The sequence below is a fragment of the Dunckerocampus dactyliophorus genome, chromosome 14 (assembly GCF_027744805.1).
Source record: "Dunckerocampus dactyliophorus isolate RoL2022-P2 chromosome 14, RoL_Ddac_1.1, whole genome shotgun sequence".
Lineage (NCBI taxonomy): Eukaryota > Metazoa > Chordata > Actinopteri > Syngnathiformes > Syngnathidae > Dunckerocampus > Dunckerocampus dactyliophorus.
In genome coordinates this window covers 15,497,453-15,519,150 of record NC_072832.1, presented here as the reverse complement: position 1 = coordinate 15,519,150, position 21,698 = coordinate 15,497,453, and the positions used below count along the sequence as shown (strand labels likewise).

Here is a 21,698-nt window from a genome sequence, read left to right as displayed (position 1 = left end):
GTTAATGTAAGCACAAGGAGACCAATTCCACACAGAGATGCTCCACCATAGGTTCCAACCCAGATGTCCTGCCTGTGACGCAGACATGCTAACCACTACTGCACTGTGCTGCCCCAAGTGTTTACTTTGACATTAATAAACAACATGTTATATAAAATATAGACTAACATAAATTGACATTTTAAAGATATGAATACACAGTATTCTACCGCATCCTCTGAAATTTCTGATTAGCCTTTCAAAACTTTTAATTTTTTATAATAGACATACAATAATATAATAGACCATTCAAAATATTGTAGGATTAGATCCCTTGGATTTTGAATTTCAGAGTATATGGAATGAATCTTAGTATATTCTTCTCTTGGAGACATTTAATAAATAATCACGAGACGAGATTTTAACATTTTAAGAGAAGTAAAATGACAATCTACTAATTGAATTTCAAGATTCAAAAGTTCTATTGTCATATGTACAGTAAAACTGGTATCGAGGAAAAGGCTTCTTGAGACGTCATCTGTACTTCTGTGTAGAAGGTGTCGGACGTTTCGCTCCTCATCCGAAGAGCTTCGTCAGCAAACTAATAAGTGCTGGTAGCTTAGGCCTTAAATACAGTAAGAGTGGACGGAATTGGTGTGCCAACACCCTCCTCCTATTGGTTCGTTACACTAAGCGTTACAGTATCAGAGTCGTTCATACCCAATTCAGGGAGCGACACTTCCCTTTTATCGTAGGTGTGAATAACAGGATAGGATTATACCACTGTAAAGATGAGGAATGCAGGCTTAGTGTAACGAACCAATAGGAGGAGGGTGTTGGCACACCAATTCCGTCCACTCTTACTGTATTTAAGGCCTAAGCTACCAGCACTTATTAGTTTGCTGACGAAGCTCTTCGGATGAGGAGCGAAACGTCCGACACCTTCTACACAGAAGTACAGATGACGTCTCAAGAAGCCTTTTCCTCGATGGACAACTCCTGTACGACTGAGAGCCTACACAGAAGTAAAACTGGTAGTTCTGCTATGCAATTCTACTATGTTACACTCTTCTGCACTCTGTGTGTGTATGCTACCGGCCCCACCTCCACTCACTGAGACAAAGAGACTATGACTCACAAAAGGGTCACTCTGTTTATGCCATTGTTGTATGGAAGAAATTGAGAAATCGTGTCACGTTTTAATCTGGTGATCTTGTGACACCCCTAATAAATAATGATTATTGTAAAAATGTGTTCAGAAAATGTAAAACTATAAAGTATTGTAAAACTATTATGTACAGTATTAATATTGGATGAGATGTAGTGGGAAATTATTTTTCCACAGTGCTTATATTGTAATTAAATGCATTGTTACTAATGTTTAAACACAAAAGTATGCCCGTAAAACTAAAAAAAATGTAATTATAAAAATAATTCGATAATCATAATCAGACCTTAATTTTAACAAATTACAAAAAATAAATGTAGATGGCCAAAGATGCACAGTGATTTACAGTATGGCCCTTTAAGGTTACACACGCCCCCTGGTTGATTGGACCAATCATGTTCTTCGACGTTGCGAGGTGACGTTAAACAGGAGGTGTGTGACATTTGCTGCCAGAAGCTAGGCGTTAAACCTCTAACGGATGAAAGAGAGGAATTAGTGTGTATTTATATTGTTTCCCCTGATAACAGCTAAACTTACACTTAGACTCGCTCTCCTATCCGCCTACGTTACGACACTTTTTAATACAGCGTTTTAGTTCTAAACTTGTCTTCCAATGCAGCACTTTGTAGAGTCGGCTAACGGTTACGACTAACTTGTACAGTAGACTCGCTCCAACTCTGATGCGTCTTGTTTTTGTTATATAACGTAAAACATAAAGCATTGTTCAATTTTATATGCTATTACAGATGAATAGTCCAAGTCGGTAAGGCTAATTGTGTCATGTACACAAGGTTAAAGTTAGCTTTAGCCAGCTCCTCTCTTGTCATCGTGCTAGAACGGTTTACTGTCTAATGTTTATTGCTGCGAGCGTGTCCTTTAAGAAGCAGGAGGGAGAGAGTTTGGCATTTTGTAGTAGTAAATCAATCAGGGATTATTTTTTATATTCTTATTTTTATTAAGTGAGGTGACAACATGCTGCTCTCCCTGGTTGTGCACACTTACTCTATGCGGTACTGGTTTCCAGCGACCATCATGCTGGGGTCGGCTCCAGCTTACCTTCTGTCGTGGGGGGTTTGTCGCCTCCTCTCCACTTTTTTACCGGCCAAACTGTATCACAAGTTAGACGACCGACTGTACTGTATCTACCAGAGCATGGTCCTTTTCTTCTTTGAGAACTACACAGGAGTAGAGGTGAGTATACAATAGTAACTGACCTGCAGAAATGAAAAGTTTAGCTTGATCTTATTACAATAGATCTTTAACCCAAATAACAGTGGTGCGTAATTAAGTTAATGCCCTCGTTAATCAAAACGTGTTGCATGGCCAACAAGCCTGTCAGGCCTATCAGGAAAGTTTGCATTCCTCTGCAGCTTTTGACCACACCTTTGGTAGCACACCTGGAGTGTGCCGACAAGGCGTGGCACACCTATGGTGCATATAAACAGGCGTTTATCAAAAGCCCCAACCTACAAATTCGCATAATATGAAATAGGGCTGCACAAAAAAAATGCGACACTGTTTCAGAATAAAGGGATAGTTCGGATTTTGTGACATGAAGTTGTTTGACGTTCTGTACGACCAGTTCTGGTCGGATTTCCGTGACGACGAGCGTAGTTCTGCTTAGTTGCTGGGTCAGTTAAGTAAATAGTTTGGCTTCTCAAAACAATATGCGTTCAAAAGCGTAACACATTAGCATCATAATTTCAAATTCTTTATTTTTAAAAAGGGACAGTGTACATTAATCAACATTTCTTTACAGAAAGTAAATGTACCCGAGTTAGCTGAAAGGCTCATTTTCATCGGCAGTCCCTTTGCCAGATGGTAATACACCCAACAAAACAAAACAACAAAAAAGACACCATACACAACAGACATAGACAGAAATACAGTCAGCATTACATATCCCCACAGTACAAGTTACATAATAAAATTTATAAAACCAAAATGAAAAATTATAATACAAACACCGCCAAGCCAGCCATATTGGCTACCTTACCATCCATCCATTTTCGATACCGCTTCTTCCTCATTAGGGTCGCGGGGGCATGCTGGAGCCTATCCCAGCTGACTTCGGGCGACAGGCGGGGTACACCCTGGACTGGTCGCCAGCCAGCCAATCGCAGGGCACATATAGACAAACAACCATTCACACTCACATTCATACCTATGGGCAATTTAGAGTCGTCAATTAACCTCACCTGCATGTTTTTGGAATGTGGGAGGAAGCCGGAGTACCCGGAGAAAACCCACGCGCACACGGGGAGAACATGCAAACTCCACACAGAAATGCCCAGGGGAGAATCGAACCCAGGTCTTCCCGATCTCCAAGCTGTTACTGTGTTGGCCAACGTGCTAACCACTAGAGCACCGTGCGGCCCGCTACCTTACCATTTACATTTAATTTGTTCACTACCTGACACAGGTAGAATAATGGATAGTACCAGTGATAAAAATGCCTCCTCAAAAAAATCAGACCTTACAAATTGCTCGCCGTTATATTTGTCTCCCGCCGTGTCCCTGCACACTGTAGCCTTTCCATTCGTGTATATGTGATGAAGATGCGAGAATCTGGCTTTGCCAAACAGCAAGTTTGCTCCACTGCCCTGGCCAGTGAGGTGGTGCTAGTTATCATTCATCAGCTTGCAAGAGAAGGGATTGCATTAATTTGGACTTCTCTTTATTCATTTCTTTATTAAAGTCCTCTGTCAGCTGTCCTGCCGGGACCTCCTTTGAAGAAGACCACTTGAGGTTTCTGTAAAGCAGAGCAAGACAATGAAAAGTCTAACTACTAAAGTCCAACCACTTTTTGTCTACCGTGGGCAGCATAGTGGTCAGCATGTCTGGCCTATAGATATGGGTTTGAATCTCCATCGGAACATCTAGTAACCCTGTTTCTACTGCAACAACCTGTGGTGCTGGTGCAGTTTTAGATCAGATCTGGAGTTGAACTAGCGTTGGCCAGCTCAGCAAGCTTTTGGAGCCAGAGTTGAACCAAAAAATATGTTTTTGTTTTATATGCGCTTGCATGTTCTCTCTCTGCTTGGAGTACTCTCTGGCTTACTCCCACAGTCCAAAAGCCAAATTGGAGACTGTAAATTGTACATAGGTGTGAATGTGAATCGTTTCTTGTTTGTATGCGCACGGTGGTTGACTGTTGACCAGTCCAGGGTGTACCCCATCTCTTACCTGAAGTCAGCTAGGGTAGGTTCCAGCTCACCCGTGACCCTAATGAGGACAAGCGAAATAGAAGATGGACGGATGTCACTTGTGGTCATCGATACAACTGCACACACTTTGATGACAAATAACAATCTGTTCCTTCTCCTTCCACTCTAGATAATCATTTATGGAGATATACCAAAACACAAAGAGAATGTAATCTACCTGTCCAATCATCAATGTACAGGTAAACTAAGTGTACATACATCTTCCTCAGTCTAATATGGCTGATGTTCATCTCCATTGATGTTTTCATAGCGGACTGGATCATCGCTGACATGATGGCCATAAGGCAGAGTGCCCTCGGCCATGTCAGATATGTTCTTAAAGACGGGCTCAAGTGGCTCCCACTGTACGGATGGTATTTCTCTCAGGTAATGCCAGCCAAGGGGTAGCATGATGTCTTGTTTTTACACAGTTGTGATAATGGTCGGGCTTTTCTTTGTTTCAGCATGGAGGGATCTATGTGAAACGAAGTGCCAAGTTTAACGAGCAGGCTATGACCAAGAAGCTTGTCTCTCAGAATCAGTCAGGAGCACCAGTAAGTCCATCATAATGGCTGAAATTACTGTACTACTATTGTGCAGTAGTTTCGTATTGCATACATTTGATTCCCAAACATTTTACCTCCTGACCCAAATTACAGTAGATATTTTGCTTGTAAAATATATATACTTAAATAAATGATAAAGAACATTTTCAGTTCCTACCCTAGGTTTCTCCTACATTAGTGCACAAGTTCTTGTTTCACTTCCCTCTGACTGTGTTGACTGTGTTGCTTTGTCCAAAACAAGGACATGTATGGATGTACGGAACTTTCTAGTCTGTAGCCCACGTCATATTTTCAAGCATAAATCACGCATTTGAATGGTGCCTTATCTCAAGTCACTGTATTTGTACTGTCAGACAACACTTTTCAAGTTCAAGTTCAGTAAGAAAGCGGGCAGAGATTGCAACAAATCCAAGAATCGAATAGTATTTTGATTTAATGGTAGCCAGTCTGCAAGAGCTATCCTTTCAATGTGTTATTGCATGGACCATTGTCATTGTTATTTAAATTTATTTATTTATCTGTATTCTATCTAGTTCTGCAAGGTAGGCGTGTGCGTGTGTATGCTTGCAACAAAAGTTACCCTGGAGACCTGACACTGTTAAAGCTCTTGTAATAGTAATAGAGCAGCCTTATGTTCCTTCTTTAGCCCATTTTTTGCCCCAAGAGTCAAAAGTTAAAGTGTTTCATTTAACATGTTTTTCTTCTCACAGATGTACCTCGTCATCTTCCCGGAAGGAACGCGGTATAATCCCGAACTTAAGAATGTTATCAGTGACAGTCAGGCCTTTGCTGCTAAAGAAGGTACTGACTTGACAGCAGCATACTCACCACTCCACTGCGGCATGCTCGTCAACACACACCCTGTCTGCTGGCTCAGAGCTTTGGTCATTGGTTTTTGCTCACTGTCAGCTGTGCTATAGATATTTGATATACCTATGTATTATAGTATAGAAGGCAGTATAATTACTTTGTAATTACAGTGGAACATACGGTCAAAGGTCAAAGAGAAACTCTTCTGGGACACTGATTTGAATTGTGAGACGAATTTCCGAAACTGTCAAGTGCCATTATGTGCCATTGCTAAAACTGTCTAAAACAGGGGTGTCCAAACCTTTTCTTCCGAGGGCCGCATAGTGGAAAAAAATCAAAGAGGTGCGGGGGCCAATGTTCCATTTTTGAAACCAACTCATGTATAGCGTATTAGGCTATTAGTATGAATTAACTTATTCTCCATACATTACACTTTTTTGATTTTGTTTTTCCATTTTTGCTGTTTTTGGTGTGGTTTTTTTTTTTTTTTTTACAAATACAACTTTCTTGTACATTTTTTCTCTTGCTATTATGTCTTTATTCTCATGGTATGTCTTTATTCTCATAATATTTTGACTTTATTATCATATTATAACTTATAACTTAATATTTTAAATTTATAATATTTTTTCCTCTTAATATTATGACTTTATTCTCCTAATACTTTGTCCTTAATCTCGTGAAATTACTGCTCTGTTTTCCCATTTCTGCTGTTTGTTTGTTTTTTTTAAGTTATTTTTTTAATTGTATTTTTAGAATGTGCCGAGGGCCAATAAAAAAACAATGGGCTTCACTTTGGAGCCCCCTGCTCTAATAGTAAAATTTAAAACCAAATGTGTACTTTCATGATGGATGTGCTGAGTAAGGATTTTGCTGTCGGCATAGAAATAATGACTACATGCACGGAGGAAATTACATGACAGACAATCACCAAATGCCTTTTTGTTTGCGTACACTGGTCATCACTGTATAAAGTAGCAAAGTATCAAATACTTTAAAAGTGTCTTTTTGTCTTTTTAAAACTATTCCAAAATCTAGTGGGATCTTTAACTTTGCTGTTGCCTGATCCAGTACCTCCAATAAACTTTGTTAGTAATAGACTTTATGATTAACATTATATTTGTCACTTAACATTTTCCTGCTTTCTGTTATGGCTGCATCAACGTTTTTCGTAATGGTTACCCACGCTGCAGAGCTGAAGTGTAAAAGCTGAGCCCTGGCTCTGAACGTTACCTTACCCCATTAATCCAAACAAATCACCCACAGGAGCCGACATGCGCACATGACATTATCTGTTATTAGTGAGGTATTAGTGAGCAGAGGAGCATGCCACTTCCACACTGAACACTGAACAGTAACTAACCTCTCAGCATGTAATGAGAATTTGCATTGACCTTATGTGCTCAATGTATTATATTTATTAGAAAAGCACTCAATAGACTTAAATTCTGTTATAGAGATGAATGCAATGGATTCTTCCCTGGCACTTGCCGCCATTCCTCAACTAGTTTTTGAGGAAATTGAAGGAAGTAGTTTTGGCATAATCCTGCAAACTGAACAAAAATCAAACAAATTGATGTAAACATCACCTCCGTGGAGCATGTAGTAATTAAACATTTTAAACATAATTTAAACATTGTGCGACTGAGAGACCAGATAAAAATATGTACGTGTTAAAATACGTACTTCTTCCCTTGTGTCCTCTGTAGGACTTGCCATTCTGAAACACACACTAACACCCAGAATGAAAGCGTCTCACATTGCCCTCAAGACCATGAGGGGCCACTTGGATGCAGTGTATGACGTGACAGTGGCCTACGAGGGAACGCTGAGAGTCGACGGTAAAAGAAAACCAGCGCCTTCAATGCCAGGTAAGTACAATCTCATCTTCAGTTGCTCTCATGTTTCATGAAGGGATCATTATGTACAGTTTGTACAGATGGAGCTAAAATACACCTGGGACGACTTGACCTCATCTCAAGTCCGCGTCAGCAAGGTGTAATTGAACCAGTGTTTGCTGGAGTGACATAAAAACAACATTTAGCCATTCTGAAAAAAAATAACATAAAACTTGGTTTCTTCTTTTGAATGAACAGGAAAGACTATACTTATCGTATAAACATCTATGGGCCTGCGCAAGTGCTTAATTACCTCCATATTCATAGAGGCGCTTCAGTCAATTGCTACTTTTATACAGCTGGTTATAAAGCAGACAAAGAGAGGCTTTGTAAATACTGGTTATTATGTACAGAATCATTTGTACAGCCACTTTAAAAGCTGTTAGGAACCAACAGCTGTGAGCATTCTTTGTTAATCAGCGTTCTTACAGTCGCACTGTTGTTGTATTATCAATTCTGCAAGATTGAACATTGTCGTGACACCCTCAGGAATTAATCACAAAGCCACCATTACCTATTGCCATTTGGTGGCTTCCTGTAAACAGCACGACTCCCTGTTTTGGAGCGTTTCCATTATTTGCGTGTTCGCAGTGATTCTGCAAGCGCTGGTGCAGTATTTCGTGAAAACATCCTCTCACTGTTGGGAATAAACACCGTTGTTTTTCAGCAAGAACAGAAAACTTCTTTCTCTCATCACGCATTTCCTGCTCCAATGCGGTGAAGGTGACTTTGGTTGTATGACAGGAGATGAAAGCAAGGAGCAGAAGGAGATGTCATTAAAAAAAAAAAAAAAAAAGTTCAGTGTATTTCCTCTGATTTCACATACAACATAGGATATGCTAGTTAAACAAGTGCATACTTTCTGTCAAATAAAGTATTATTTCCACATTTTACAATATGTTTAAGTCATGCTGGTTAAGGTATAAAAAGCAAATTTGAGAAAATAAATGCATATCCATCTCATTATTGTAAGGTGGAGCATATTTTGGATTCGTAGCCGTCGTGGTGTCATTTGGCTCACGTTCACGTTTTTTTATACATCTTTGATAACGTAACAGTACTTATAGATTCAACGGTGATCAAAACACCGTTAACTGTTTCTTTTGAGGTGGATTGGATTGGATTGGATCAATTAGAGTAGTAGAGTGGTGTGTTATTCTGCTTGGTCTGGTGATTTTAGGGTATAAACTTAAGCTGTACATTACATCTATGAAGTCATCTATTATCTTGTTCTTGTGTGGATTCAGAAGATCAATACTGTACAAAGATTATTTTTTGGCTGATGTCTGTGAAGGTGGTTTTGCTAAAGTCCTCGAACATTTCAATGATTGACTTTGGAGTATAATACTATAAAAAACTTCTTAATATATTTTTGCCTTTTTCTTTACAGATTTTAAATCGTTTTATTCTATTACAAGTATTCTACTTCGGCTGAAAAGTGAAGCAATCCCAGCCAGTGTATTTTGACCAAAAAATGAGTACGTAATTATTTTGAAGTGTTATGAGCAGTTTCCAAAAGATTATGACTGCTAAAAGCAACTCACCACCAATACAGCGAGGTAGGACTGCCAGTGTGCAGCGTGTGAATGCATAAGTTTAGACGGATTATTATAAAAACTATATACCCTACTAGTCTTTTCATTTATCGCTCAGCATTGCACAACTTTGACATGTTAACACTTATCCAATTAAAAAAAATAAATACACTGGAGCAACAACTTTCACGTCTGATGTTATAGTTCAGGGGTGGGCAAACTAAAGCCCGGGGGCCACATTCGGCCCGCCAAGCTTTTGAATCCGGCCCGCCAGTTGCTTCCAAAGTATTTCATTTAAACTTATAACATACAAGCTAGCAACGTGACTTGCAAGTAGTCAGTGTCAGTCAAACTGAGACAACCTTTTGATATTGTAAGTAGCTTTTCACATGCAGCGATCCAGACAGCTACCTCACCCAAGGTGCCAAACAAACATAAGTCAACAACTATGTGACGCACAACTTAACCTGCCCACTGCACTGTCTGGGAAGTAAAAAAGGAGGTACGTTCACATACTCTGTAATTGTCAATGTTTTAGAGTTCATAGTTCATATTGTACTGTATATCACATATCCTTTATTATTATATTCCGGATGTCTTATTCAGTTAAAAAAAAAAAAAAAAAGTAAAGTGTTGTTATTTGATGTGGTCTGATGGTTAAAGTGCTCCTGAAAAAAAGGGGCACAAGCATATATAACAGATTGTATGACATTTTTTTTACAGATAAAATATGACAGATAACTCCAGGTGGACTATTGGAATTATAAGCTTGAACTAGTGTGCGTGTATCAAATATATAGTCTGGCCCCCCTAGCAAAATTTTGTTAACTCAGTGCGCCCCGCGAGTCAAAAAGTTTGCCCACCCCTGTTAGAGTTTCATGAAATATTTGAATCTGCTGTATCTCGTGGTGATCACCAGATGGCAGTGTTTTTTGCGTGTGACGTGTTTTGTGGCGACTTTTTAAAATGTTTTCCTTTTTATAATAAAACAAGTGTTTTAATGCAGTTGATTGATGCCTGAGTCTGAGTGTTTATTCCTCCAGCAAATATTGTAATATAAGAAGACTAACGGGCTGAGTACTCGGGAAAGAACTGTGACATTTACCTCTGTTAACATGAATTATTAATATTTCATATTGAATTTTATTTCTGGTGCTCGCGTGAGCATGTCTAGCGTATTCCCTCTGATGAAAATCTATCTTGCTTATAGATAGATAATATCAGGGAATATACTGAGTCATGCATGACTTAGAGTGAGTGGTTCTTATTTTCAGTCACGCCCCCCACTGGGGGACAGAAATGGCACCCCTCCCTCCACCATTTGAAATACTATTGAGAAACTAATATCTACTGTATCTATCTGTACTGTACAGACTGAACTCAAAACTGAAACAAAAGCGAAATGCAACAAAACGGAGAGCAGTGAAGCATACAGTACAAGCACATTCAAGAGTCAAATTGCACGCCGAGTACAGCAAATTCATACATGACCATACATGACCAACCATCATGAATCCGTATGTATTTCATCATGTTGGCCGTGCACCCGCCTTAACATGATATTGTGTTTCAAATGTTGCACAGAGCTGATTGCTCTGTTAAAACATTGCAACTGGTTCTTCTTCGTTGGTGCTCGCAGGCTTCTTCTTTGTTGGTGTTCACGGCTGTTTCTTCTGATCAGTGGTACTTGGATGAAAAACATAATTTACAAGTGTTGTGTCACTCAAAAAAGTTTTAGAACCACTGCTTTACAGAGACCCCAGTAACTCTACAACCTCAAAAACACACGATGTCACTTGTTTGTGTGCATGCTTGTGTGTGTGTGTGTGTGTGTGAGACCACATGATTCCTTTTTTATTAATAAGCCATATTTAGTCTGAGGCTGTGAGTAAAAGGGTTTTTTGCTGTTGACTTCGACCTGTTTTGCCCCTCTTGGCCGCAGCACCAAGTTTCCTGATCCGATTGGATGTTGTGGAAACAGGAAATTGACGTTCTCAGGGGATGGTTGTGTAGCCTTGAGCCTTCACACTTGGTCACCTCTGGTAGTTTGTGTGTTGGCTCCAATGGTTTTATTTGACTTGATTGATGTTATGGTCTTACCTCATAATTTGTTTGCGTATTTTTTTACAGTGGTACCACTGTTAACATCCGCCTGGTTAGTTTGTTTTTCGGTTAACAACCCAAATTTTTTGCTCAAATTATGCCTTTGCTTGCTTTCTCTTGCTTGTTTAGTGTCCAAAATACTGTTGTCCAGTTTGCCCCCCCATCTTGTATCACGCGACCAAGACAAAATACTCGCAATACCCCATTTTAGGTTGTTTATATCAGAGTTGCAAATAGTCACTTGTATAGCTTTTCCACCTTCAAGGCGCTCAAAGCGCTTTGCTATCACATTTGCCTACTGATGACGCAGCATCAGGAGCAACTGTGGGTTCAGTATCTTGCCCAAGGATACTTCGACATGATCACAGGAGGACGGACGATCAAACCTGTAACCTTCAGGTTGGGAGATGCCCACTCTACCACCAGAGCCATGCCACCCCCAGTTGTAGAGAGATACACGTCATAACAAACACATGGACCACACGAAAGAGCAAGGCGATAGGCCGTACCAGGACAAGGGTGCAAGACTTTTACGGCTTAAAGAGAAGACCGTCGTCATTTCAGAGGTATGCAGATGTGACGAGAGTCTCTCCGTCATCGGCTGCGATGCACAGTACTCCGGTTCCTGCCTAATAGTCTACCAACCTGGCGGCGCATCGAGGGTGACACTTGGTGTTTCTGCCTGTCTAATTTTACATCCATAACACTCATTTCTGGTTCCAACAACACATAAGCATTCAAACTTACTATAGCATGTTCATGGCATCCCGAGTCAAACATAGCACACGTCACCACCTCGCCAGCACACTTGCGCTATGTAACTGTGGTTGTTTTTTTTAAATTATTATTATCTATATTAAACAGCAATGTACATGTTTATTGGTTCTGGAAGGCTGATCTTTAGTTTGATATTTTTTTACATTTTTGCAAATTGTGGTTGCTGCAGAATAATTATTAATATTATTTTGCTACTCAAAGGTTTTGTGTTTTTTTTTTCAACAAAACTAGGGAAAAGTGATGTTAAATGTTCAGGTGTCCATTTATTTGTATTTATTTTTGTTCAATGTCTAATGTTTATGCAGGGTCAGAAACTATAATATACTGGGTCATATTGGGTTCTTTTTGGATCCAGAAGGTAAAACTTTACCTTAATTATTAAGAGGCTAGATTGTCGTTTCTGCAGGTGACAAATATTGCAGCCTTGGTGGAGGTCTGGCCTTGTGATTATTCTCCATTTATGGCTACCTTCCTGCATGCAGCAGCAACCCACTCACTCCTCCGTGCCGCTTTGCTGAAAGTCTTTCCTGTTTTTGTTTAGTCTCCTTAGTTATTATTGTTTTTCTGATTTGCAGAATTCCTGTGCAAAGAATGTCCGAGAATCCACATCCACTTCGAACGTGTGGATGTCAAGGAAATTCCTCCCGAGCCGCTCTTCTTCCGCAGGTGGCTGCATGAGCGCTTTGAAATCAAGGACCGGTGAGTGTGTGCGTGGACGTTGCATGCATTATTTTGAATTCAATTAATAAGCACATTTCCGTGATGTTTTCCTTGCACGCTTCCCCAGTAAAGCATGCCATCACATTCTGTCTTGTATGTGTGACTGATGTAACCCTCAACAGTCCCATGTTTATATCAGCACTTGTACAGTGCAATCATACTATGTAGGGATGGGTGCCTTTCACATTTGAACCAATACAATACCAATGCTGGGTACCTCAGAATTGATATCGGTACCTCAACATTTTTCAGTGTAACATTTATTTTCGTTATATGAACTTAAACAAGCATATCAAAACAACATCCAACTGTTTGTATTGTAACATTGCAGTTTTCACACATTTCTTTGACATGAATACCCTTAACTACGCAGCTTTTTTTTTCTTAATAATGCACAAATGAAATTAATTTCAGTATGAATTACGGTTGTTGTCGGTCACTAACTTCAGCCTGTTTGCATTTTCAAGTGCTTGACTACAACCGGATGTGACTGACGTCACTTGCAACTCAGCTCTTGCGTACTCTTCCACTCCCTCACAGTCACAAAGATGCATTTAGGTCCCGAAACAAGGTAACGTTTGATTTTACGTGAATCGGTACTCGGTAGTACACATGGAATTCGGTCGGTACCTATCAAAGTACAGAATTCGGCACCCATCCCTAATACTGAGTGCTATAAGATACTATTATATAGTAAGATATAAAACAAGTGTCATTCATCCAGGTCATTGTATTCTCAGGGCATTGAATCTATCTCAACTGGACTGTTCAGGTTGTCTTAGAAGACGTTTTGCCTCTCGTCCGAGCAGGCTTCATCAGTTCATGCTCAAAGACTAGTGGGAAACACACCAGTCAGACTAGATAGGACATCTCTAGTCTAGGGTGTGTTCAATTAAACTTGGATGTAATTTAGAGTAGTCAGTCTACAGGGTGTCCAGCAGTATAGATCGACGGAAAATAAGTCAACTGACAACCATTATTGTCTAAACAGCTGGCGACACAAGTTTAATACCCCTCACAGTGAACATGTCCCAGTTGTGTCCAATTTAGTGTGAGCACCATTGTTATCTGGCACCGCCCTAAGCCATCACCAGCATTCCCCAGAGCTGCACCAGTTGTTCCTGTAATGATGCCACACAGGTGCTCAATTGGGTTCAGGTCTGGAGGAGACATACTTGGCCACTCCATCACCTTCACCTTCAGCTTTCCCATTAAGCCACTTGTCATCGTGGAGGTGTGTTTAGGCTCCGTGTCATGTTGGAAAAGTGCCAACACAGTTTTCCACAGGAGATTGCCAAAGTACATGTTGGAATTCATGTTTCTCTCAATGAACCACAGCTCTCCGGTACCGACAGCACTTATGCAGCCTCAGACCATTACCGTACCACCATTAGTTAGGAGGCACAAATACTTAGTCTGCCACTGGTACCAACAGTTAGTCTCCACACACAAGCAGGTCTTGTTTTACTGTATGTTAGCTTTTTTCCTCCATGTCTTCCTCTTTAGTAGAGTAAATCATGTCATCATGCCCTGCGATTGGCTGGCAACCAGTCCAGGTTGTACCCTGCCTGTCGCCCAAAGTTGGCTGGGATAGACTCCAGCATAGCCCTGCGACCCTAATGAGGATTAAGCGGCATGGAGAATGAATGAATGAATCATGTCATGATGCTGTGGAGCTACAGTGAAAGGAAACTAACTCTTATTAAATCCTTCAAGTGAAAATGTAGTTTTATGTAACAGGTTTGCAACAGCCAATATTTCTGATTTCTCTTTAATCACCTCAGCTGTTTTTTTCTACTTATGCTAAACCATACAATATACAAAGGGATCCGATCCAGTATCAGTATCTGGTTCCGATACCAGCATAATTCACGCATAGGAAATTGTTGATACCAGCTGCTGTGAGTTCCCATCCATGTGCTTTAATTCATTCATTCATTTTCTATGCCGCTTATCCTCACCAGGGTTGTGGGGGTAGGCTGGAGCCTATCCCAGCTGATTTTGGGCGAGAGGCGGGGTACACCCTGGACTGGTCGCCAGCCAATGGCAGGGCACATATAGACAAACAACCATTCACACTCACATTCATACCTATGGACAATTTAGAGTCTCCAATTAACCTAACATGCATGTTTTTGGAATTTGGGAGGAAACCGGAGTACCCGGAGAAAACCCACGCACGCACGGGGAGAACATGCAAACTCCACACAGAAATGTCCAACGGGGATTTGAACCCTTACCTTGTAGATCCCCTAACTGTATGGCTACTAGGCCACCGTGCGGCCAAACGCAGCATATCAGCAAATGTAGAGGAAAGAGTATCATTCTCCACTTAGGCACAGCAGCCGTCCTCACTAGTGCCACGCACACACAGACAAGCGCTCCACTGGACGCGTCCACAGCACAGTCAGACATAAGCCCGGGTTGCTACAACATCATACTTGCCTGTAGAAAAGAGTTTTTACAGTCTCATATAAAATCAACATTAACGATAATGTGGTGGCCCGGAAGCTAAGAGTTCTGTGTTGTCTGACTGTTTATGAAGCCGTAAAGGCGTCAGGCTGAGTGCTTGTGTGTGTGTGTATGTGTGTGTGTGTGTGTGTGTTCAGGGCTACATGTGTGGAGACAGCTACATTTGCTGATATTCTTTTGCCGTGGTTGCATATGAAAGCACAGAGAGCTCTAGTATCGGCAGATAACCAAATTCAGGGAAAGTGACAAAATGTGTGTCGGTGCATCCCTACAATGTCTTTGGTGCCGATCCGCAGCATGGTCTCAGGTGGCAGGGTGGTCATCTCCCAACCTGAAGGTTGATGGTTCCATCCTCAGTCCCCCTGTGAATGTGTGGAAGTATCTTTGGCCAAGATACTGAACCCTCGCTTGCTCCTGATACTGCATCATCTCATCAGTAGGTGAATGAGGTAGCAGCGTAGCTTGAAGGTAGGAAGAAAATCGCTGTACGAGTGTGATGGATGAAATACCCTGAGAATAGAAAGACCTGAATAAATGAGAATGTTTCCAGGCAAGTGAAAGCCCATTTGCCATTTATCAGTGTAATGATCAAAAAGCCCTTTTTGCAGTGTAAGCAGTGCAAGCTTCTCTCTTGTGTATTGACAAAGAACAGCAGAATTCCTCAGAAACTTGTCTGTCTTCTCCTCCAAGGCTTCTGGCACACTTCTACGAGCATGATGACAGAGACAAACTATGCAGCTTCCCAGGAGAGGGCACACCTTCCCACCTCGGCCTCTCCAAAACCCTCCCCTCGGTGCTCATCTTGGGAGGCCTGACGCTGACATTGCTGCTGACCGAGGGCGGCAGGAAACTGTACTGGAGGACCTGGGTGTATGGGACTCTAGTAGGATGGCTGTGGGTCAATGCGCTTCCTTGACCAACGTGCGCACTGAGGATGGTGCCTTTCTTCTCGACTCCAACGCAAGAGGTGTTCCACAAGCAGAGTAGCGTCATACCTGTAAGACGTGGTTCTGTGCCGAACCGATGCAAAGAAATGTCTGACACCGCTTTCTTGGTACTATACAGCCAGAAGGGATGAGAAACAAGTGGATTTGTAAAAAAAAAAAAAAGAAAAGAAAAGAAAAATGAAAAAAAAACGATGAGCTAAAAAAATAGTCCTCCCCTTCTCTTCCCTTTTTACTCTCCAACCGAACCTTGCATGCTCCTCATTCTTTCATGTTAGCCAATTCTAAACTCTTGACGTGGCATTTATCTTTTGAAGGAGCAAAGGTCTGACATAGTCCAACAACTATGAAGTGCTTTGTTTAGCTATTATTTATGCAAGGTTGCTCATAATGCACTGAAGTCGCTCCTTACATTACACGTTGACCAGACTGTCAGTGCATTCAGGTGGCTTTAACATGTAAAAGTCATGCTTTTTACGTAAATGCAACATCGTCGCAGCCTCCAGAAGGGCTTCATCCACCAGCTGCACTGTTTAAACACGGGCTTTAATACTGAAAATGAATGTAGCCATTTCAAGTATAATATGCATATATGATGATCTTTTATGACTTGAAGACGAGTTAGTCTTATGAATGCGTGCCACCACCTTAATTGTCCCCCTAAAAGCAAATGTCAATTGCCAAATCCCGTCGTTTTTTGCCATGATGTTTCATCAGTGTTTTATGTTCAGCAATAATTAATCAATGCCAGCCCCGTGGATTCATATTAATTTTTTATACTGGTCTTATAAATGGTTTGTTGATGTAAAAACATCTACCTTGCTTTAAAGCAAAAAAAAAAAAGCTTACAAAGCCATGCAAACCCAAAAGCCAGGTGTATTATATACATCTCTGTATTGTGACCTGCCGTTGCTGTGTTGTGTTCCACTCTCCACACGTTACTTAACACATTTGTAGTCCGACAGGTAGTCTATTTTAAAGGTAAATCGTGTTTTTATACCTCATCCATTAGTTCACTCCTCTCCCGTGTTCCTATATGTCGCATATTTTATAATAACTTCTATTCAACTGAAGTTCATCAGGAAGTTTTTTTTTTTTAATGTAGACAGCATTTACATTTTTTAAAAAACTTTCTGCAAACCTGTGCCTTCTCATTGGCCCAGACTAACTCTAAGCTGCTGAACGCAGCCCCGTGTGTGTGTGTGTGTGTGTGTGTGTGTGTGTATTCCCGTTATTGTCCACACTTGATGGTGGCTTATTTTGCTCAGAAATGGTTTCAGTTGAATTTGTTTTAACCAATTGAATGTGCTGTGGGTATGGGAATGTGAGTGAAATAAAGTCTTTTTCTTGGGAGAGAGTAATGTTGTTTGAACAGGGCTTCTGTTCTGTCTTACAGTCAATGAACTGCACCATTTGAAGATGCTCTAGTAAGTTGGTTCATGTATCTTAATCATTTTTATGTGTTTATTCTTCAGAAAAACTAGATTTGCGAACAGGATGCACCCACAGGCCCACCTCCCGAACTGGAAAAGTGGCTTTTCAGCAACTTGAGGAAAAAAAAAGCGATTTCGCAACAGCCGTGGTCACACACATGCTGCTAAAGAAACATGTTAGAGAACTTAATACGACTTAACCCTTGAGAGGTATTTAAATTTCAACCATTTGACCATAAGAAAAAAATGATCCAACATCAATCGTGACACACTTGTCATTTCAGTATTCAACTACAAAATGACAACTTGTAGATGCATGGGTTGAATGTGAAAGAATATCGCCATCTTTTGGACGAATCTACAAATTACAAATTAAAAGCCGCTTCTGTTGTCCAAATTGATATACAACAGTAGCGGATTTTAAACTAATACAATCCTTTATATGATAAAGGATTGTATTAGTTTATGTTTTGAATTAGATGCATGTGGAGTCAAAAATAGCACAGTCAGGGGTTAGTGTTGCTTTTTATGTAGCTTTGCCCTTTTAGGCTAATTTAGCGAGCACAAATGACAGCTCTAAAAAAATAAAAATGAATATCCTCTGATATTGATTAAACACAGGCGAAATAGGGTGAAAATAAAAACATGAAAGCCACACCTTCGGATGGTCTATTTGGATTTTCTTGGTAGTTCCAGATGAGTGGACTGTGACAGCAACACATTCACTGCGCATGCGTAACGTGGCGTGTTTGCCTGAACAAGAAAGTGTATTCCAGCTGTGGCTGTTTGCAGGACTTCGTGTCTTTTTAAACAGCGGTATGTTAGTAGCCGTACAAGCTTGGATAGGGTGCAACTTGGTCATCGTAATATAAAACTAAAATGTTTTCAAATCAAATCTATTAGAAAGTATGAAAACTAATCGTGCGTCTGTTGCAGGCTCATCAAAAAACAACAACAAAAAAGTCCTATCAAACAAAAACTTCCTGGAATGCCTGCGTGAAATCATATTTTTTGCTCTTCTAGCCTCTTCACAAGGATTCTGGAAAATGTCCTCAGGAAATTAATAAAGTAGCCATCGTCTATTTTCAACTGTTTATAAAAAAAAAAGTTTTTTTCTTTGTTTTTCTTAAGCTCATCCACTAAAGTCCTCTGACCTCACAAACACTGCTTCGTGTTGAAGTCCTGATTACTTTGTAGGTTAGTTTGGTTCTGATCGTATCTTTATGGACTGCACATTGTAGAAATAAAACTAAACAAAAAAGGGGTAAAGTACATTAAAATTGCACAATGTGAAGGCAAAAAGCTGACATGTTGGTAGTAATATCAAATAAATAGGACAAAACATTGTCTTTCTTTGTACATGCAGTCAAGCCTTAAAGTATTCATACAAAAACACCCCAAAGCAGCAGGTTCCACCACGTTTGACAGTAGGGATGGTGTTCTTAGGGTTGAAGGTTTTTCCTTTTTTACGTCAAATGAACGAACGATACATCATTGTGGCGAAACAATTAAATTTTTGTTTCATCTGACCCTAAAACTGAAGACAAAAACTCTTCTTCTTTGTCCAGATGAGCATTTGCAAAGGCTGAGCGGGTTTTTGTGTGTCTTTTCTGGAGAAGTGGCATCCTTCTTGGTGTGCGTTCTTGTAAGCCAGCAGTGTGGACTGTCTGCCTTGAGACGTGGACACCAGGATGGCCTTGGTGGAGATCCTTTTATTCTTTTTCACCGCTCTCACTATCCTCCTGGCCAGCACAGGTGTCACTTTTGAAAAAGTAACATTAAGTCCAAATTTGCCAGGGATATGAATAATTTAGATCTTAAATGTGTGTGTGTATACAGTATATACTGTGCATATGTATTCTGCAAAGGCCTATATAATTAATAAATATCAGTCCCCCAACCACACACACACATTCACTCCATCATAGTGAATGTAGTGTGGGTGGGTGGTAAAAGTAAATAAATGATATCAAGTGTACAAGCCTTGCAGAATAGACGTTTTAATGAAGTGCATTGTTCTATTCCTATGTTGATTCATTGTACATTCATTGTTCATTGAGTGGAAGAGGAATATCATGGGAATTTCACATCGACTTTGAAGACTTCCATGACAGTTTTTGTGTATGTTTCGTCTGGCTGAGGCTTCCTTTTGCTTCCGGGCTGCAGGAATCTGCTGATGGCAGGAATTTGTGTCATGCGACCCTGGAAGGACTGTGAGGAGATGCGACAAGCAGCGTCATCTTCTAGCAGCACCTTCACTTGTATTTCTTTTTGCTTGACTTTTTCTAATTGCATTTGAACGTCTACCTTGATGTTGCGGAAGTCACCGAGGATTCCAGGAAATTTCTCCTCCAACATGAGGGTGCACTCGAGCAGCAGCACATCCGCAAGGCTGAGTTTACCTCCCACCAGGTAAATGTGATCACACATTTGCTGCATTGTGGGTTAGATACATCACATTTGTAACACGTCCTTGACCAAGACAACTACTTGAATGATACCTTTTCAAAGACAGGCAGGTAGCGCTCTTTGGCTTTGGTCTCGATGTTGTGCAGCTTGCCTTTCACGTCAGTACTGAAAGGCAGCATCATGATCATCTCCATCAGATCCATCAGTCCCTCTGAGTACATGTTGATCCTGTGGACAAGTGGCAACAATAAATGGGCGTCATCATGCGCAAATACAGTGGAATCTCTAAAACGGTGCGTTGTGCTTTTTCTTTGGCTTTTTAGCAACAAACATTTCAAGAGATGGACAGTTTCCACGTGAGACATCAGTGTACCTCACCCGACCTTCAAATATGATACTGTTCCACTCCAGGCCTGCAGATGGCAGTCTTTTGCATTACAAAGTTGATGCCAACATATTTTTTTAATCAGTATCTCCACTGCCCGCTTTAGTACACACATCATCACAGCATTAAGTCTTCACTTTGCTTTTTCTTTGGCTGTTTTCACACTTATTCCAAAACATGCCGCAACCTCAATACCCCAGTGGTTAGCTTATTTTTACAATGTAATCACAATTACAAATGTTAAAAAGTGGCTTTTACATAAAGCAGTTGCCTTCTTTTTACACTTGCATGAATTCATGTTGTGTAAAACATTGCCTGTATAGTTAATAAAGGTGTTATAGTGGCAACAGTTTGACCCCGGAACAGATCATTTTGCAGGTCGACCAACATGGGATGTATTGTGTTCTGCCACTGTAGGTAATTATAAGACATATTTGATGTATGGAACGTACATGACACGGTCTTTGATGTCTTTGCCGTGAAGACTGTACTTCTCCGCAATGTAATTCAAGATGGCTTTGGTCTGAACGAGCTTCATGCCGTCTATTTCCACCAAGGGGACCTGCTGGAACATGAGGTCTCCGTCTGCAAAGAGGGCATTCACATACACACCCAGTCAAAGAAGGTGAGTCATAGCATACCTGTACAGAGGTCAGGTGATCTTCCACAAGTTCATATTCCAGGTGGAGTCATTTGTGGGTGGAGGCATACAAAGTGTTATTTTTAAAATAAGCACAATGACTTCCAGACACCGCAGGAAAAAAAATACACACATATTTAGGTTTTTGGGGAAATAAAACTCACCATTCAGCAGCTTGAGGTACTGCTCTCGGGTTGTCAGGAAGAACTCATCAAACTGAAGACATGAAAATGAACAGCAGTGAATCATCTTGCACGGTGGAGCTTCTTTGTCTTCAGCCTTGCGATTCCTACCTCAACCTGCGCCACAGTCAGAAGCCAGCGGATTGATTCCATCTTGCCTCTGCCATTGAAGTAGTGCAGCTTCACTTCAGCCATTGCGATACTCTATGTGCAATTCTGTTCACTTTTTTGGACTGGAAAGTTACAAAACAATCAATTTGACAAATAAACAAAGTATTTGTAGTGTCTGAACTTACCTGTGTCACCTCCTCAATGCTGACAACGAAGAAGAGTTGGCGAATTGTAAAACTTAGCTATAAATAATAAAAAAAGGAGGGCTTAGACACAATGAATGTGATAGGCTGACGAGAGGTGGGCGGAGCGTTCCAAATATCGATACCAAAGCATTATTGGTATTGGACTGATATTAGC

The 21,698-nt window shown here is 40.6% G+C and overlaps 2 protein-coding genes across 2 annotated transcripts; one reads left to right on the top strand and one right to left on the bottom strand.

Annotated features, from left to right (window-relative positions):
- Positions 1–1,568: 1,568 nt before the first annotated feature.
- On the top strand, positions 1,569–17,539 carry agpat5 (1-acylglycerol-3-phosphate O-acyltransferase 5 (lysophosphatidic acid acyltransferase, epsilon)). Its single transcript, XM_054799301.1, has 8 exons — positions 1,569–2,338; positions 4,484–4,553; positions 4,625–4,740; positions 4,818–4,907; positions 5,630–5,720; positions 7,439–7,600; positions 12,618–12,741; positions 15,925–17,539. Exons 1-8 carry the CDS (start codon positions 2,120–2,122, stop codon positions 16,148–16,150), a joined length of 1,098 nt encoding a protein of 365 aa, XP_054655276.1. The 5' UTR covers positions 1,569–2,119; the 3' UTR covers positions 16,151–17,539.
- Positions 17,540–19,589: 2,050 nt separating this feature from the next.
- On the bottom strand, positions 19,590–21,569 carry gsta.1 (glutathione S-transferase, alpha tandem duplicate 1). Its single transcript, XM_054798945.1, has 7 exons — positions 21,524–21,569; positions 21,339–21,460; positions 21,210–21,261; positions 20,858–20,990; positions 20,113–20,248; positions 19,919–20,044; positions 19,590–19,822 (listed from the first exon to the last, which is right to left on the bottom strand). The coding sequence occupies exons 2-7, from the start codon at positions 21,420–21,422 to the stop codon at positions 19,685–19,687; spliced, it is 669 nt and encodes a 222-aa protein (XP_054654920.1). The 5' UTR covers positions 21,423–21,460; positions 21,524–21,569; the 3' UTR covers positions 19,590–19,684.
- Between the last annotated feature and the right edge of the window lie 129 nt (positions 21,570–21,698).